Source organism: Antedon bifida, chromosome 8, assembly GCF_963402885.1.
Source record: "Antedon bifida chromosome 8, ecAntBifi1.1, whole genome shotgun sequence".
In the NCBI taxonomy this organism is placed as follows: Eukaryota; Metazoa; Echinodermata; class Crinoidea; order Comatulida; family Antedonidae; genus Antedon; species Antedon bifida.
In genome coordinates, this window is record NC_136233.1 from 20092435 (window position 1) to 20113276 (window position 20842).

The following is a 20842-nucleotide window of genomic DNA, read 5'->3' on the forward strand; positions in this document are numbered from 1 at the left end:
TGACTATTCGACCGCAAACTCCATGGTATACTGATGAGATACGAAAACAGAAAAAAGTAAGAAGGCAGCTGGAGAGGAAATGGCGTAAGACAGGTCTCGAAACTGATTGGCATGCATACACACATCAGCGCCAATGTGTATCATCACATATTCATACTGCAAAGTTGGAATATCACTCAGATCTAGTAAATAATGCTGTAGGTGACCAGAAGCAATTATTCAAAATTGTAAACACGTTACTGCATAGAGGAAATAAGACACCATTACCTACCTGTAAATCAACCAGTATTCTTGCTGAACGTTTCTCAGAGTTTTTTAATGAAAAGATCACTAAAATTCGATCAGGGTTTCTTCAATCTGTTCTCCAAGATGCGCATACATTTAGTACAAGGGCTCCTTTAAGCTGTCAACTGTCTATTCTGGAACCAACCACAGATGAGGAGATCGAGAAATTGATCAAGGCATCCCCGATAAAGTCTTGTGAGCTAGATCCTATTCCAACTTGGCTTTTAAGGGATTGCGCTACTGTAATAGTTCCAGTGCTAATGAAATTAGTTAATCTTTCACTTATCACATCCACAGTACCGCAGAATTTAAAGAAAGCACATGTACGGCCTTTGCTGAAGAAGACTGGCCTCAACCCAGAAGTTCTTAAAAATTATAGACCTGTTTCAAATTTATCCTTTGTTTCGAAGCTTATTGAGCGTGTTGTTGCAGCTAGACTCTCTAAGCATATGTCAAATCACAACCTCCATGAAACTTACCAATCAGCATACAAAGCTAACCACAGTGTGGAGACAGCGCTTCTACGTGTTCAGAATGACGTTTTGACATCAATAGATAATCAAGAACTTGTTATTCTAGTTTTACTAGACTTATCGGCTGCTTTTGACACAGTAGATCACTCACTGCTTCTTCATAGATTGTCACATGATATTGGGGTAAGAGATCAAGCATTGTCTTGGTTTACATCATATCTAAGGAACAGAACCCAGGCCGTCTGCATTGGTGATGTTTCATCAGATGACCGTCCTCTATTATGTGGCGTCCCACAAGGTTCGGTGCTTGGACCACAGCTGTTTTCCATCTATGTTGCACCAGTTGCTGAAATAATACAAAGACACGGATTATGTCATCATTTCTATGCAGATGATATACAAATCTACGTTTCTGTCAAGCCTTGCCAGACCAAGTTTCTGTCCGCCGTAAAACGGTTAGAAGCATGCACTGCTGAGATTAGAAAATGGATGGGCTCCAACTTCCTCAAGCTAAATGATAAAAAGACCGAGGTGATCCTATTTGGTTCTGTTCAGCAGAGAAAAAAGATCCGGTTTTATGGCCTACATATTGGTGGCGTGCTAGTCAATCCATCAACAGAAGTTCGTAACCTTGGTGTACAACTTGATTGTAAAATGACCATGGAATCACATATCAACAAAATCTGCCGATCTGCTATTTTCCATTTATGTAACATTGCCAAGATCAGACGTTACTTGAACCAGTGTGCAACAGAGCAGATTGTACATGCTTTTGTTACCAGTCGGCTTGATATGGGAAATTCCCTGCTGTATGGTCTGCCAAAGAAGCAGTTGCGGACTCTCCAGAAGGTGCAAAATTGGGCAGCTCGTTTGGTGATGTGTGCCAAAAAGTATGATCACGTCACACCATTGTTCAAAGAGTTAAATTGGCTACCCATGGAGTCACGTGTTAAATTTAAGATCCTGCTGCTGGTGTTCCGATGCCTAAATAGTTGCGCTCCAAAATATCTCTCAGAATTGTTGACAGTCAAGAAGGGAAAGCGAGAACTAAGATCTAGTCATCAGGTGCTACTGGACATTCCGAGGAGCAAACATAGTTGGGGAGATCGGACTTTCAGTGTTGCTGGACCTAGACTCTGGAACCACCTACCCTTGAACAATAAACACACATCATCATTGAGTCACTTTAAGTCACTACTCAAAACTCACCTTTTCTGATTTTTTCTACAGCGCCATGAGCAATGAATGTTGGAATGGCGCTATATAAATCGAACGATTGATTGATTGAAGGTCTCTCGCTACGCACATCTCGCGCTTTTCACCAATCTCATTTTTTAAAAAATTTACCTAAAACTTCAAATCTAATTTGTTTATCAAAACGAACATTTAGGCATTCAGAATCTCAAGCCATCAGCAACCTCAAACTTGACATGTCCTAGTTCAATTTCAATTCAATAAAATGTTTAGTGGGAGTGAGACATATTACGACATGTAAAGTGAGCATACATATTAACTAATTCAGCCTTTTTCTAATTTTTTTAGGCTTTAGAAGCTGTATGTTTCCTTGTAACATTGCTGTTTATTCAAGGTGAGCTGTTTTTCATGAAACTTTTTTTTAATGTCTTCTCTGTTTAATATGTCATAAGTGTTTCATGTTTTGTATTTTTATGTGCTTTTAATTCTAATTTTATATATAAAGAGTTTTAAGGCATCCTGTAATTGGCGATTTTGCGCTGTTGGATGTGGTTGAAATTAAATTAAATAAATTATGGTAAATGTATGTAACTCTAATTGGATGTGTGGATCTTTTTGGTCTAATACAGTATCAAAACAATCAAAATCTCTTTTCAACTGTACCTACTTATACTACGTAGGTTTAATTGTTTAAAGCATGATTTGGTGGTAATTATGCCTAAATACCTAAATTTGATATTCTTATCTTTAGAATCACGTGGTCAGTTGGTGACAACATCTGACCAGACAGCCAAGGAAGGTGATGCTGAAGTGGTGATAACTTGTGATTATTCACAATTTACTTCTACACCTGAAGGAATAGAGTGGAATGAGCTAGATGAAGATGGATCTACCAACATTGTGAATGAAATAAAGATAGAAAATGATCGTTTTAAATTAAACAAAACACCTGGGAAAGCTGACTTGGTGATGTCACAGCCAACAAGAAATGATTCTGGACGAACATTTAAGTGTGAGATACAAACAACGGTTGGAGATATTGAACAATCAAATCCGTCTATTCTAACTGTATATTGTGAGTATGGATTATTTAATTTCAATATCATGACATTCATTTGACATTCACTGAAAGTAAGTTTGAGATTTACAGTAATATTTTTTATTTTAAATAGAAATGCATAATTTTGTACCAAAATAAATTGTTTTATTTCTTTTAATTATTTACTAATTTCAATTTTAAAATAAAATATTGATATTAATTTGTTTTAAATAAACTCTGTGCTGACGATACTATAAAGACCACTTATTTCTACTAAATCCTGGATACCATACAGTACTTATTTAAAGTATCAATAATATAACAAATTCATTACTACAGTTTTACAGTACTATCAACAAATTGGATATATTATTACCAATACTAATTTAGCATTTCACTAAAAATGTGTTAGTGTTTTTAAATATCCATCAAAGATATCTTTCAGTTGCTATGTGTAGTGGTTTATATTTTGCCATGCTAAAAATAATAATTGTGCAACAAAATATTAATTCTTCAAAATATTTTCTTTTCAAAGAGTAAAAAATAAAATGATGTATTTTTTTCTGTAGGCCTAGCATTTCTTTTTATTATACTTAATTCATACATTTTATTTGTTCTTCTCAGACTTAGATCAACCACTTCTTGATGCCTCAGCAAGCACTGTGTATGAAGGTCAATCAGTGACCTTTACCTGTAGTAAACCTGATGGTGATCCTACACCTGACATTACTTGGTATAAAGATGGACAGACAGTCAACACCAACAACCCTTCTAGATATGAGTTTGCAAATAACAGTACAGAGACAGTTCTTAAGATTAAATCAGTTACTGAAGAAGATGGTGGGAGATATACATGTAAAGCAGAAAGTGATCAGTTTAAAGGAGAGGATGCTAAAACAAGTGAAGGAAAAGACTTTACTGTATATTGTATGTACAACATTATTAAATATCAACTAATCTGTGTACATTTATTAATTATAATTAAAATATTGAGGTTGTGAAATTTTGATCTATCAAAATTGCCCGATTTTTGTATCTTTTTACTAATTGAAATTTATCAAGTAGTAAAAATGCCTGTGGTATATTATCATCATAAAAATGTGCCTTTAAAAGTAGCATTCCAAATGCCAACTTTATGTCAATGGCTACCAGATGTCTCTATGTAGACAATTACTTGAACCTGTACCAGTACTATCTGTACCAGTTAAGATACTGTATGAGTTTATTGTTTGTTAGTACTCATGTATCAACAACTTCTGTTGTTTGATGAGAATACAGCAAAGTATTAACTATTAGTATGGAGTGCATTGTCATCCTATCGGCCTACTGTATTTCTAAAAAAAAAAATTGAGTACAGAAATTTGAGGTGTTTAAATAAACATGAACTAAAACTAGTTTTTAAGTGGCCAGCTTTACATTTTATTTTTATCACTACATTATATATAAGATGTGCATTCACACTGATTTGTTAATTTGTTTAGATATTGCTGTTACCTTTGCATCTCAAGATGGTATTGCAACCTGTACAGCAGAGGGCTATCCCAAGCCATCATTAGTAAAAATATTACGAGATGGAAAAGTGGTTAACAAAGGAAATAATTCAGCAACTATAGAAATTATTGATGAGATATGTCAATCAATTCTTACATGCTATGCAGTAAATACAAGGCTTAATGACACAGTAACTCTAGAGGAGTGTAATGCAGGTAAATTTAGGCATATTCATGAAAATTATATTTTTCTTAACTTCCTTTAATTCCTTCCTGAAATTTTTTTCTGTGTGCATAATAATACTCATATAGAGTATGCACAGTCTGCCTACATATTGCATTTTATGTTTCTTTTAAATAATTTAATTTCATATTTAACGTTTTGTGTACACTGTTAGAAACATTTATTCAATAGTATTTGTGCATATCACACTGTTTTGTCAGTGGCATCATACAGTATTGTTAACTGTATGTGCATAAATTTAAACATTAGATATCATGTTTGTATAGAGGCAAAAACTAGAAGCAAACAGTGGCGCCCACTTTAGGACAATAACACATCTCATAAAAGAAAGTTCCATTTTTGTGTTGCAGTACAGTACATGTGAGAATCATGGGGCTTTAATACTACTGGATTTTAAGCAATTGTGAATGATGAAACTAGTAAAACTTACAAGCTAAAGTCTCACGTGTTTTTATTGTAGGCCTGACATCAAAATCAGATGATTTTGCTGGTAGCCAGTTTGGTATGCATATCTAAATAATGAATCCTAATAAAACTTAATTAACATTCAATGTTTGGCAGCCATTTTTTTTTCATTACTTCTGCTATTGAAAATAGCATTTTAAATTTTGAAATCCTTGAATTTTTATTTATTCTTTTAAAGTTTTATTTGATATTCTTATGTTTCTAATAACATATTAATATATTTGGTTATCCTACAAAGTTCTAAAATTTAAACAAAGGAAGTTGTACAATGTACACAACACTTTCAATTTCAGTTTGCTTTGTTCTTCCTTGTTTCACTGTTATTATTAGAAACAATTTCACTCTCTGAGAATGGACAACTTAGGGAAATAACCTGCATTTAAAAAAAATCTCATTATAGCAAGTACCTATAATCTCCCAAAATTACTAATGTATTCCAATTTATATTTGGATTTATCAGTGGTTCTACTCTACTAGTATTGTTGTTGTTCAAACATAATGCTACAGTATCAATGATAAAGAGCTGATGTACAGTATGGTGCTCCCTTTTGATGGCTGCTTTTTTATTAACTGAAAAGTGTACAATTACAGAATGTTTTTAAATATAATATTTTTAATTCCAATTAGCATTTTTTTTATCAGAATAATGTTTGCATGTTTTTATTATTTCACTTAGATATCTAAAAAACCAAACCAATAAAAAATAAAATAAAAATACAAACTTTCACTCATTCTATTATATGAAATTCATGTTGCTACCACTTGCTATTCACCTACCCACTCATTACAATTTAATGACGCCCATTGAAACATATTTATTTAGAAAATAATGAATTTAATTATAACAATACATATGCAAAGAAAATTAACAAACCCATTATTCACAGAGTATACTAATACTTAATTCCAGTAAACATTGGAATCCACATAGGAATTGATATAGATAGGCCGAAAGGACTGATTGTTTGATATAATTGTCTATCACAAATCAGTCCTTAGTAGTAGTAGTAGTAGTGCTAGCATAAATTTTCCTAACATAGCATACATTTTTGACAAAATTTAGCATCTAGCAAAATGATCTATTCTATCTAGGCATATTAGTGCAGCTTTTATGGCATTTGTGTTCCTAATTTTTCCATTATTTCTCAATTTAATGAATTTGATCGTGATGTCAAATTGGTAAAACAAGGCCATATACATGGCTGCAGACACGTGCTCAAGTTAGTGTTTACCGACCGACATAGTGAGCTGTAGAGTCGCGTATCACGCGACTAATAAATGACTGTCAGTATACAGATTTTCACCATTATCTAACTTGCTTTAAATTGGGTAATGCTTTTACTGTATATCTGCAACAATGGCAGAAAATTCATCTGTATTACCACATTGTTTTACTAGGCTTAACTGAATGACTTCCTTTATTCAATTTCCTATTATTTTCTAGATGAGTAAACAATTTAGTTAGATATATAATAATTCACAATTCTTCTATGTTAGGATTAATTGGGTCATCCTGAATCATTGTGATTTTTTTGTATATAGATTCAAAATAAACACATTACAGTGTACTGTAGTTCCTGTATTATAGTAGCCACACCTACAAAATTAATAAATGTAAAATTGTATGATTATCAATGATTAATATATGTAAAATATCATATTTGACTTACTAAGAGTTGATGATTTTCTGGCCAGCATTTTAAAATATTTTATTTCTTTTGGTATTTAAAAGTTAGTGTAATAATTTCATTATAATAAGAATAATTCTGTTTTAAGCAATACCTTAGCTTTTAAAAAATGTATCTGTATTTTAATAATGGAAATCTTGAATATTTTTTTATATTCTCAACAGGTGCTGGATCGTTCATCCTCATCCTCCTGATTGTTGTTGTTGTTGTTGGTTTGTTCCTATGGTTACTGCTTCTTGTTTGTAAGTAAAGTATCATCTCCCATATTTAAATATTTGCCTCATTTGCATAGCATGGCATATAAGGTTATCCCTTAATTGTTTTATTTTTAAATGCCCCATTTGAATTCAATAAGGTATGTCTGCCTCAGTGCTCTTATATGCACAGTGAATTAAATAATATTTATATAAATTTCATAGCATTTAGTATGCGTATTTAGATGGAATTTAAATAAATATAGTTTTCTTTTAAGATTTTAATATTCATTCATTAACATTATTCATTATACTGTTTTATACCATTTTTTTATTATTTCTTCATTCAGATTTTTATGTAAAAAAAATGAATGTCCATGATTAATGTAGAATGTATTATAATAATTGATAATATCTTCTTTGTTTATTTGTTTACACCATTTTAAATTCTCGTTGGAAACCAATTCCATATGTTCTGGAAAATATTAAACAGACAATGCCAGAGAACAATAAACAAATTATTCTAGATGGAATAATTTATTTTCAAATAATATATAAAGTTTAATAATAACATTAAAACAATGTTAAATATTAATGATAATATTTTACTTTTAGATTATATGCATTACAAGAATATTGAGTGGAGTAATAAAGATACAGTGACAGTTGAAGGTGGTAAACCAGTTGTGATGAGTTTTAAATATCGTCCAAGTATTGCAAGGTTCAAGACTGTTGAAATAAAGAAAGAAAAGAAAGTGATTGGTTCAAATCAACAGCAATTCAGTAGTTGTAAAACAGTCTGTCAGTTTGTCTGTTATTGCTGTCTTTACTTTTGTGGATTTTGTTGTATTGAATACTATGACAAATCATGTAAGTTATTACATATTTTTTATTTATCCTAAAGTATATTATTATTTTTCATACAATACCATTTTATTTGATCTTTTTTTTCAGATCATCAGTTGAATAATGTAATTATTAGTTTTTATTGTAATTGTTTTTTTGATAATAAAGAGATATGTAATTTGTAAATAATGATTTTATATTCAGTTTATTTATTCATTTTCCTTTTTAATAAAATGTTTTAGGTACAGTTTATACAATTCACTTTGTAGTAACATCTAGGGAGAGAGAAAATTGATTTGATTCTTAAAAACCCCAGCTGTATTTGATTCAATATATTCTATTAATAGTTAATACACTAACTCTTTGTTTCATGTCATAGTTGAATACAACAGTAAAGATAAAAGGAAACATTTAAGCAGGTGAGTCTATGTTTTTTTACCATTGTAACATGATTACATACAGTATTTTTCATATTTTAAATTTTAATCGGAGTATGAAAAACTCACACAATAAATATAAAAAACAAAAAAATGTTTATTATATGAACCCTTCAGCTGTGGCAATAGAGGAGTGAAGAGTATCAGATGATGGTGAGTGAAAGATAATCTGATGGTACAGATGCAAGTCCTTCTTGTTGTAGTTTAATATTATTATCTTGTATTGTGTTAACCCTACAGCAGTGGAAGTGGTGAAGAGTATCCGATGATAGTCACTGAAAGAGAACGTCCTGATGGTGCAGAGGTCCCTGCTGTTGTAATCAAATCAAGTTTACCTAAGCAGGCTGTAGGGTCTGAAGACACTGCTGCACTTCCTAAATCTGGAGAAACATCAAAGGTTGGTACTATGAGAATTGAAAATACCATATATGAATAATTATCTATTGTATATCATATTGGATCTGTCGTATATAAATATTGGTATATCTGTCGTATATAAATATCTACTCCCAAACAGTACTCTTAAAATGCCAGGTCAATAGTTAATTCTACCATTATTTTGTGTTTAAAAAAACATTAAATTATGTCTAGTTATTTTGTATGTTGATACTAATAATTGTGTTAAACATTACAGTCTTTTAAAACATCCTTAAATGTAAAATCTGTTTCAATTTAGTTTTTGAAGACAAATCCTGTTGAAGAAGGTAGTGAACTTTTAGCAGAACATCAAGAGACATCTGGTGGGTATAAACTTTGCTATTTATTCTCTTGATTACTTTTTTTTAGCTTCAGGTGGAACATGAATAGTTTATTTTTTACTTGATATTCATTCCAAAAAGTCCTGTTTCAATAGAGTTGAATGTATATCTCTTACTTCAATCAATCAATCAATCAATCAACTTAATTATTTTGTTTAGATTTGACTTACTCTCTATGAGTTATAAAGAGTATACATTTATTGTAGAATTTGTTTTTAATAATTGATTGTTACAGTAAACATTAACATTAACTATTCTGTCTCAGAAATTAAATCATTGTATTGTTGAAATTACTAATGAAGTACAGGTTTATTTATTTTTTTATTTATTAGAAGTTATTAAGTTATTAATATTACAATATCTATGTTTGTTCTATCTTTATTTAAGGAGAACCCTTCAACATCGGTCATACAGTAAGAATCTTTATTTAAAACTTAAAAAGCGCAGTGGCATGCACAAAAAAATGTTTGAATATATATATTGTTATACTATTTTTTAAGTTATGTAATCACAATTTATATGACAGTAATTGTGTAAAGACATATTCATCATCTTTGAAGCATTTATAGAAAATATAATCTGTGTCTATCTAGATTCCAGTATTAAAATTAAGTTTTTTTTTAAATGTGTAAATATAATAATCAAAGCAATGTTGATTCAATGGTGATTGTGAGAACCCAGTCCATCCCAGTAGTGGTTACCCCATTGTACTGATCCATCTCAGGCCCTGTTTCACTTTAGCCCAGTTACGCTGCAAGCCGCCGTTTATTCACAACATTAGGCGCTTTATAAGTCCAGGATATTATTACTATTGTGACTTGGCCAAAATGTATTTACAGGATGACATAATTTATGAAAACGTTGAATCTGGTTCTTCTATGTCATTTGAACAACCTGTCACTTATGCTGTTGTTGGACAGCGTGGCAGAAAGTCTACCGGTGATGTCATATTTTTAAAGACAATTTTGCTGCTTATTAAGTACAGTAGCAAAGTAGAAAAAAAAGCTAAAAAATCACTTACTTTTATTATTCTACAGTATTCACCCAGTGAGTGTATTTTTGTAAGAATATCATGGTTAATCTTGTCATTGTGGACAGTTCTGAGATGATTTCACTGCAATGTGTAATGTTTACTAACAACTGACCAAACATTTATTAATAACCTTTTTTATTGTGTTGCTGTTTTTTTTACTAATGCATTTGTATAGCATAGAGTAGAAATAGACAGCTTTCAATTTTTCCTATCTAACTACAAAACCTATATGTGCTGCATTTTAATCTACCCATGCTTTTATTTTTGTAAGTGGACTGTTTTTTAAAAATATATAATTGTTCTGTTTGGTATATTAATTTTATAGTATTACATTAGCATAGCATTTATTTATTATATTTTTTTTCTTTTGTAACAAAAAACATATTTAGCATTTAGTCAGAGTCATAGTTCATTGGTTTGATGTGTTGTTCAATTCAATTCAATTCAATTCAATAGACATTTATTTACAAAATCTGAATACATACAGTAGGAAAACAAGAAACAGGATTGTACAGAATTATAAAAGTGTATCAGAAAATGAAGGCAAAAGCCCAGAAAGATGTTTGTAACATCTTGTGTTGGGCGAGCCTTAACACAAATAAAAAAGAAAAGAAATGCATTGAATAAAATCATAATAAATTTCATAATCTAAAATATGAATAACCGAAAAAAAAAAAAATCTGTTGGTACTGCAGATCGAGACATGACCGATTAATAAATATTTAATAAGTAGAAAAGGTGTATTTTTTTAATTTTGAGAGAAGCATCTTAGGGGAAGCAGATTTTAAAATGGAGGGTGGTAGGTTGTTCCATAGGGTGGGTCCAGAGTATCGAATGTTATGTTGGAAAAAATTTGTTCTATGAGAGGGTATAGATAATTTATTTTTAGTACGTGTGTGATGGGAATGATAGAAGGAATTGGAAGTAAATATATAACAAAGATGGTGAGGAAGGATGTTGTTTAAGGCAGAGTAGACAAAAATGGTTTGTTGAATTAAGTTGATATCATTAAGTTTGATGAGATTAAGATTTGAAAATAAATGAGAGGAATGGGAAAGCGGAGGCGCGCCAGATATAATTCTGATAGCCTTCTTTTGGAGGGTATGCAATTTATTAAGGTTTGTAGGGTATGTGTTGCACCAAACAATATTACAATAACTCAAATAGGGAAGAATCATAGAGCAATACAGGATGCGTAGGATATTAGGGGGTAAATATGAAGACAAACGAAAAATAATACCAAGGCTTTTGGAAATTTTGTTTTCAGTTACACTAATGTGTGTTTTCCACGTCAGGCCAGAGTCAAGATGGACACCTAAGAATTTTGCTGATTGAACAGAGGGGATGTTTATATTTTCAATGGTAATATTGTATAGTGATGGGTCAACATTTTTTAACTTCTGGGGGGTCCCAAACAGGATGAAGTTACATTTTTTATGGTTTATAGAAAGTTTATTAGCAGCAAAGTATTGGGACAACATCTCTAGGTGGGAGTTGGTAGTATTAAACAGAGTTTGGATTTCAGGGTGAGAATAAGTGACAGTTGTGTCGTCAGCGTATAGGTAAAAATCAAGTAATGGGGAAGAAAGATAGATATCGTTAATGTACAGAATAAATAAAAGGGGACCGAGTAAGGAGCCTTGGGGAACACCACAAGTTACATGATTGAAATTAGAGATTGAATTGGAGAATTTTGTGCATTGGACACGATTAGAGAGGTAACTTTTGAAGAGATTTAAAGCAGGGCCACGGATTCCATAGTGAGATAATTTGAATAAGAGTATATTGTGATCAATTGTATCGAAAGCCTTGGAGAGGTCTATAAAAATTCCTAATGTGAGGTGACGGTCTTCGAAACCATCAACAATTTTATTAGTTAGGTCGATTAGAGCGGATGCAGTATTGTGGCTTTTTCTAAATCCAAATTGTTTTTTGTAGAGAATGTTGTATTTATTTATGAATGAGGACGTACGTTCATAAATCACTCTCTCCAAGGCTTTCGAGAAAATTGAAAGAATTGAGATAGGACGATAGTTGGAGAGATCAGATTTGTTTCCGGACTTATAAATAGGAGTAACGCGCGCTATCTTCATCCTGTCTGGGAACACACCATTAGTTAAAACAAGATTAAAAATATGGGATAAAGGGAAAGAGATCAAATTGGCGACATATTTAATGGGTTTAGTTTTAAAATCGTCAATGCCAGGGGATTTGTTTGTTTCAAAGGATGTGATAATTTTTATAACTTCCGTCTCATCAACTGGATTAAGAAATAAAGAATTATGAGTTGGATTTGGCAGAAAGTCTTTAAATGAGTTGTTGACATTGGGAATTTTGTTAGCAAGGGAGGGACCGATTTCTACAAAGTATTTGTTAAAAGCATTACATATTGTATTGGGATCTTTAGTCAGTTCACCGTTACAGTTGATAGAGATATCAGAGTTTCGATTATTGGGGTTTTTGAGTAGTGAATTGATGGTTTTCCAGGTTGCCTTGATATTATTTTTATGTTTAATGAAAGTGTCCTTGTAATGTGATTTTTTAGCCAGTTTGACCAAAGTATTTAGTTTATTGCGAAATTTTTTGTATGTTTTTTCATTGGCGACAGAAGGACAGTGGAGGAATTTAGAATAAAGTTTCTGTTTATATTTAACTGAATTTAGCAATCCATTAGTCATCCAGGATTTTATTTTATTTTTTTTTTTTTTTGATTTTTGGAGGGGAAAGTGTTTATTATAAAGTGATTTTAATTTATTGTCAAAATTGTTATATGCAGTGTTGGGATCGTCAGTATTTATAACTTCAAGCCATTGTTGTGAAGCCACATCAATGCGAAAGTTTTCCAGGGATGTATAGTTTATTTTTCTGAACTCATGAATTTCTTCCCCATCTGAGCCAGTTGGAATATTATTAATAAAAGAAATATTGAAAACAGGAAGATGATCAGAGATATCACAATACAGTAAACCACTTATGTTGTGATGATCGAACTGATTTGTAAAAATGTTGTCAAGCAGAGTAGCAGTGGTTTTAGATATACGGGATGGCTTGTGAATACATGGAAGGTAATGGTTACTAAACAGTGAATTTATAAAATGGCGGGCTTCATTATCAAATTCATATTTGAGAATGTCAATATTGAAATCGCCAAGGATATACACAATCTTGTTTTCTTTGGATAATGTGGAAAGAACAGAATCTAATTCATCTGAAAATGTGTTTGGGTCAAAAGAGGGGGGCCTATAAACTGTTCCAATAACGATGTTTTTTAAATTTGGTCTGGTAATTTCGATAAAAATTGATTCGCATGTAGAGGGGTGTAGAGTCAAGTCATTTCTTGTGGAATACTGAAGGCTATCACGAATATACATGGCAACGCCACCACCGACTTTATGGTCTCTGTGATTTGCAGTAAAATGGTAATTAGGGAGCTGTACAAGAGGGTTATCATATTTAAGCCAGGTTTCACTTACACCAATGACATCAAATTGATGCTTTGTTGATTCTAAGAGTTGTTTAATTTGATCAATGTTTTTAAGGATACTTCTAGAGTTAAAATGAATTGTAGAAAAGCAGTCAGATTTAGTATTCGGGAATGAGTTGGGGTAGTAGTATTGAGATAAGTTTTGGTCGTTAGAGAAAAAATGTGTATCAGGATCAATATTAGTAGTAAAATTGTCAGAATCATTTAAAAAGGGTGAAAAAATTAGGTTGGTTAGTCGGTCATGTTCCGAGGTGCTAGAGTCTATATCATTTGCATAGTACATACCAAAAAAAAAAAAATATATGTGTTACAAAAACAAAAAACTACGACTTAACGTACTTAAAAAAGAGAAAAAAAAAAGAATCAAAATTGCAATTTAACATTTGGTTAAAATTAAGTTAACTGATATTGATAAAAAATATGATATGATGAATGAAAACAACAAAAAAAATTAAAAATAATTAAAATTGAAAATGTTGGAGATGTGTATTTATGTTTAAAGTGTTAAATTGTTATTATTTTCCATTCAAAAAGTATATAGGCTATCTTGATGCTTGGCATTGTTTCCCTGGCTGACCACTTCCTCTTCTCTTCTGTCCGCTTCATCTTCTTCATGACTCTCATTCGTGATCCAGCCACTCTCACCAGTTTAATAATAAAAACATTGTCAAACAAAAGTTAATGACGAAAATAGAAGTAATAATTATGATAATCAAAATAATGATTGATAAATGAAATTAAAATGATGAATAATATGAAGGAAAAAGAAGAGCGTCTTTTATGAATGTTGTTTTCAGTTATGAGTTTGTGTTAAGTAAGGAGTACTTAGCTGTTTGTTGATCATTCCTGATTTGGGCGGAGACTCAAAGATGGTTGAGGTCAGAATCTGATCTGATGACGATCTTTTTCTTGTTCTTTAGCAGACAGTGTACTCTTCCATCTGTGGACCATGCAGCTTCAACCGATTCATTACGTGTTGCTTGTAGTGGTTCTCCCTTGACACAACAATAAAGTACTGACACACAACTTATCTTTAAACTATAACTTTAATGTATTCCAAGTATACGATTGTATCGCCATGTTATGTGTGTCTTATCAAGAGTCGCCATAGGTGGCGCTATACTAGTTTTATCAATTACATATCATTACACCTTCCCTCTTCAAATGAAGTGGTTATTAACTTTTATTTTGTGTTTATGTTCTGTATGATTTATTAAAGTACTTTGGGTTTGGTTTTGGTATGCGGTCACTTCTACGCAATGTTGTAGTTGTGTTGCTTGCTTCTGAGTGACTTTTCTGCTTTTGTGCTTTTGATTGATTTTGCTGCTCATCTTCCTCCTCCTCTTCAGTTTCATTTGTGGTGGTTGGTTGAGTTTTGAGAAGATGTTTCCGGTTTCGTCTGATGAGTTCTCCAGTTTCTGTTTTAACTATATATGATCTGTTAGGCAGAATTTTTGTTACAATTCCTGTCTTTGCCCATAGTGGCCTGCTAGCTGTTGGTTTATCCATGTTCTGCACTCTCACTGTGTCTCCTACTTGTAGAGGTTCCATTGCCTTTTGTGTAGATTTTTTGTCAAAGTTTTTCTTTTGCCGCTGTTTCAACTGCATTGTCTTTTTCTTCAATGACTCTGTTTCTACAATTTTCGGTTTAAGTAGGGTAGGGTTTATAGGCAGATTGGACTTAATTTTTCTGTTGAAGAGTAGCTCTGCTGGAGACACTCCATGTTCAAGCGGTGTACTTCTATATACTTGTAAAGCCATATGTAGATCTTCACTACTATCTTTTACTTTACGGATCATAGTTTTCACTATTTTGACGGCGTTTTCTGCTTGTCCATTGCTTGCAGGATGATGAGGGCTTGAAGTTGTGTGCTTAAAATTCCACAATTCTGCAAACTCTCTGAACTCCCTACTGGCAAACTGTGGACCATTATCACTGATCAATTCGATTGCTGTACCATGTCGAGCAAAGATCGATTTGATGTTTTTTATTACACTTTTACTTGTTGTATTAGTGAGAGTAGCCATCTCAATATATTGTGAGTAATAGTCAACTATTACGATATAATCTTTGTTGTTGAGCTCAAACAGATCAGCACCAACCTTTTCCCATGGTCGGGATGCTAGCTTATGCTGTTGCAGTGGCTCTGTTGATTGCCGTTCTCTGTATTTAATGCAAGTTGAGCATTTCTCTATCATCTGGTCGATCTCTTTATTTATATTTGGCCAGTACAACACCTCTCTTGCTCTACGTTTGCACTTTTCTCTACCCAGATGACCTTCATGTATCTTATGAAGCATCAAACGTTGGAGACAGACGGGAATGACAACTCTTCTTCCTTTGAATATGATACCACAACTCACTGACAACTCGTCTCTATAGTTCCAGAACTCGGTAATGTTTGAGGGACATTGTTTTCGCTTTTCTGGCCATCCTTCTAGAATTGTTTGTCTTAGTTGTGTGAGGGTAGCATCACCTTCAGTTGCAGTTTTTATGTTCTGCATCTGATTTGGTGCTACCGGTAGCGATGTCAGTATCATGTTGATATATGCCTCAATGTCATCTTCTAAGTGTTGATCTTCTTCAGCTACAGTGGTCTTGTCCACAGCTCGTGAAAGTGCGTCTGCTGCCCATAGCTCTTTACCTGGAGTATAGGTTAGGTTTAGATCATATTTCTGAAGCCTAATGCGCATTCTTTGAAGTCTGAGTGGGCTGTCAGCAAGTGGTTTTTTAAAGATGGAGATAAGGGGCTTGTGGTCAGTTTCTGCTATTACCTTTTGGCCAAAAAGAAACTGGTGGAATCTTTCGCAGGCAAATGTAAGTGCTAGGCACTCCTTCTCAATCTGAGCATAACGTATTTCTGCATCTGTCATTGACCGAGATGCATATGCAACAGGTGCCCAGTCATTGTTATGTCTCTGTTGTAGCAGAACTGCACCAATTCCATCCTTAGATGCATCAGCTGATATCTTGCATATCTTTGTTGGATCATAAAATGTGAGCACTGGGCTCGAAGTCAGAGCTGACTTAACATTCAACCATGCCTTTTCTTGAGCTTCCAGCCACACCCAGTCATTTTTGTCAATCAGGAGCTGACGTAGTGGTGCTGTCTTCACTGACAATTCAGGTAAGAACTTCGCTAGATAATTGGCCATTCCAAGAAATCTTTGAAGAGCTTGCTTGTCAGTTGGTCTTTCCATATTGTTAATGGCTCTTACTTTACTAGGATCCGGTCGGATACCCTTATCTGTAATCAAGTCACCCAAGAAGATTAGTTCGTTCACTCCAAACTCACACTTTTTTCTGTTGAGCTTCAGGTTAGCTTTCTGTGCTGTATCTAGCACTTGCTTGAGTCTCTGATCATGTTCGTTTTGTGTAGATCCCCACACGATTATATCATCCATCATCGTGTTTACTCCATCAATCTTTTCAAATAGTCGATGGACACGTTGATGATATGCCTCAGGCGCCATATTTAGACCAAATGGTAATCTGCGATAGACATATCTCCCGTATGGTGTGATGAAACATGTTAGTTTTGAACTTTCCTTGTCCAATTTAATTTGCCAGAAGCCTGATGAAGCATCTAGCTTGCTAAACACCTTTGCCCCTGCAAATTCTGCCATGATTTCTTCACGTGACGGCAACTTAAAATGTTCCCTTTTTATCGCTCGATTAAGATCTCTTGGGTCCAGGCAAACTCTAATGTCACCATTTTTTTTCTTGACAGTTACTAAGCTGCTGACCCAATCAGTTGGTTCCTCTTGTTTTTCAATTACTCCAATTTTTTCCATTCTATCTAATTCTTTCTTGACGTTTTCACGTAGTTTGAATGGAATTTTTCGACAAGCATGTTGTACCGGTGCCACTGACGTATCCACATGTACTTTGTGTTCTGTTGGCATACACCCTAAGCCAATAAAAACATCTTTATATTGGTCTACTATTCTGTGCGTATGTAGGTCATCCATATCAACATTCCATGCAGCTTTAATCAGTTGCAGTTGCTGGCATGCTTTAAGACCTAACACTGGTTGATGTTGCTTTGTAGAGCTGGCATCAATTGTGGTCACAAGGAACGAAAGCTTTGCATTACGTCCTTTGTACGCTACTTTAGTAGTACAGCTACCATCTATCGGTATAATGGTACCGGAGTATCCTCTAATTTTTACATCAGATCTGTCAAGTGGAGGTTTATCTGTCAGCTTTCTGTAGAAATTAGCAGGGAGGATATTTACCTGTGCTCCAGTATCTAATTTGAATGGCACTTCTACACCACCAATTGTCATCGTAAGAACCCAATCTGTATCATCATGCACTGTATTTAGTTCTAGTTCCACGGTATCTAGGAGAAGATCTATTTCTTCATCGGACTCACTTACTGTTTGAACTGATTTGGTTCGACAACACTTGGCCCAGTGGTTGAGACCATGACATTTATTACATTTTTTACCCCATGCTGGGCATGACTTTGGAGGATGTGTTGTGCCACATCGTTGGCATTTTTTTCCATTGGTAGGTCTGTGTTTGTTATGCCCGCCAGTTTTTTGTGACTTTCTATGTGACCTCACCATGTCTACTGGTTTGTCGGGGCTCATTACACTGAGACTGGTTTGCGATGTTTCATGTGTCAGGCCAATTTGTATAGCTTTCGCCAGTGTCAGCTCATCACCTTCCTCTAGACACCTTTCCTGCACTCGTTTATGCTTTGAACGCAGAACGATGGCGTCCCGTAACATTCTGTCTTCATCCTGAAACCCGCATGCCTTAACCAGTACACGCATGTCTGTGAGAAAGTTGTTAAAGGTTTCTCCATCTCTTTGAATTCTGTTATTAAATTCAACAGTGGCTCGTATTTCGTTTCCTTTGGGCTTTGTATAAGCCTTAAATTTAGCCAAAACACCTTCAAGTGTTTCGTTTTCTGCTGGCTGGGCAGGGACATCACCGTTTGCTGGAACAGCAGGAGTCCATGTAAATGTTGAGTAAATCTCACGACCTTTGTCCCCCATGTATGTCATTAGGTAGTTTACTTTTTGTGTTTCACTTTTCTCCGACAGCGGTCCTTTAAACGTGAATTCGCAGTGCTGACGAAATCTACTAAATTCTTTCGACAGATCTGGACTCGCCCAGTTCATGGCTGGCTTGTCTCCAGGCATCTTATTTTTATTTGTTTTATATTTTATTATTTTTTATTTTTTTTTTTTATTTTTTTAGTAAACTGTAATAATAAACACTAATCACTCAGGTTTCCAAGTGTCTAGGACAGTCGCTTGTGAAGCAGGATGCTGACTACTTTACCACGCACTAACTAAACTAGCCGTATCGTGATAGGCGGTTAAACCATTCACCAGCACATGCCCACAACAGTAACCTAGCCTAGCACTTTTCTATCCTGAACGAATAACGTACGCCTCTTACTGTCGCCTAGTTAATATATAGGATTATAAATTCTTGGCTTCGTGAGCTTCTTTATTACTTCTGACACCATGTAGTGGTTCTCCCTTGACACAACAATAAAGTACTGACACACAACTTATCTTTAAACTATAACTTTAATGTATTCCAAGTATACGATTGTATCGCCATGTTATGTGTGTCTTATCAAGAGTCGCCATAGGTGGCGCTATACTAGTTTTATCAATTACATATCATTACATTGCTAGATGTAACAGATTTAAGCGTCTCGATGTTAGGTTCTCAGTAATTGAGTAACCAGATTTTTTTAGTTGTCGTTTATTGCGAAAAACATCAGAGCGAGTGCGGTATGAGGTAAATTTGATAATGATAGGTCTTGGTTTGGATTTAGATACATCGGAGCCAGGATTTAGTTTCTTTCTGCCTAAACGATGTGTGCGATCAATATCACAAAGTTCAACCCCTTCTGAGATCCTTGTTGTTATTACGTCAAGTGCCAGTGTATCTGTATTTTCCTTAAAAGACTCAGGAACACCATGTAATAGTATACAAATAATGAATGTTTATGAGTGTAATGGTACAAATAATGGCATGAGGTGAATGATGAAAGGTTATATCAACGAGGCAACGCCGAGTTGATGTAACCTTTCATCATTCACCAAATGCCATTATTTGTACCATTACACGAATATTAAACATTCATTATTTGTTTTATATAACATCTAAATAGATTCCTGTCATTTGAATCAAATATAAGGTAGCCCTAGCCAAGAGGCCTACATTTCATTCAGATTGATTAAAACAGTAATATTATAATATTAAATGTTAATGTTATATTTATATGGATTTTATAAACACACCTACTTTAGTGTTAATTATGTCAACAAACAACCAAATAATCCTATGCTTAGCAAGGCTAAAACGCCTAGGCTAGGCCTAGCCTAATACTAACAGGCCTAGCTAGGCTAGACCTAGTGTAGTAGTACTAGGCTAGATTGGCTGAAAGGCAAAACTTCGACAGACAATTGGAACTTATCTTGACTAATTATGGTTTTTACAACGATTCCACGTCTTGTAGGGATGTCCCCATTAAGTAATCAAAATCCTAAAAACGATCTAAAGCTAATTTAAATGCCTTTTTGAATGAAATTAGTACATTATATCTCCAAATCGTACACAAAAATCTGCTGCTTTTGCATATCTCGCGGTGGTGTTTACAAACAGAGGCAGGACGACAGGTGGCGCTGTTGTATTTCAATGTAATTTTTGTATTCTAAATTTTTTTTCATCCGCGAAACGTTTTTTTTTTTCGTACACAAAATGTTTAAAAAAGTACTATTAAACGATCGTTTAATAGTGCGTACTATTGCACGCCATGTGACCCACAATCGTCCAATCAAATGACAGGAATTTATTTAGGTGTTATATAATAGACAGTTACGTCTGCTATACTGTTCTAATTCATCGAGTTTATCCCCCATTGCTCTGTTTTCAGCTAATAAAGTGTCATTCTGTTCACGAAGGCTAGAAATGTTTGCCGCCGTTACACCGTTGTCCATGGCAACGCTGTCATAAACACTGTCAGTAACCTGGTCAACTATAGATTTGCTGATTTCAGCGATTAGCGTTTTACTATCACATACAGCTTTAATTATTTTCTGAAAGAGTTCAGGTGACGATAATATGTGATTGCTAATGCTTGTTGCCACAATTGAAATTAATTGAGGATCGTCGGCTAGAAGGTCATGAAGGGGTCCGACTCCGAGACCTAGCGGTGATACCGGCTTCGCCTCCGC

At 33.9% G+C, this 20842-nt stretch overlaps 2 protein-coding genes across 2 annotated transcripts in view; both read left to right on the plus strand.

Annotated features, from left to right (window-relative positions):
• LOC144849891 (uncharacterized) overlaps nucleotides 1–20842 on the plus strand; it is a 66414-nt gene that overhangs the window by 28378 nt on the left and 17194 nt on the right. The gene's annotated exons all lie outside the window — the stretch shown is intronic.
• The window catches only part of LOC144849885 (uncharacterized), a 78527-nt gene that overhangs the window by 4404 nt on the left and 53281 nt on the right, over nucleotides 1–20842 (plus strand). Inside the window, exons 2-4 of the mRNA XM_078706985.1 lie at nucleotides 2301–2346; nucleotides 2704–3027; nucleotides 3616–3918. Of these exons, the coding sequence (XP_078563111.1) occupies nucleotides 2301–2346; nucleotides 2704–3027; nucleotides 3616–3918 (673 nt within the window). The remainder of the gene's footprint in view (nucleotides 1–2300; nucleotides 2347–2703; nucleotides 3028–3615; nucleotides 3919–20842) is intronic.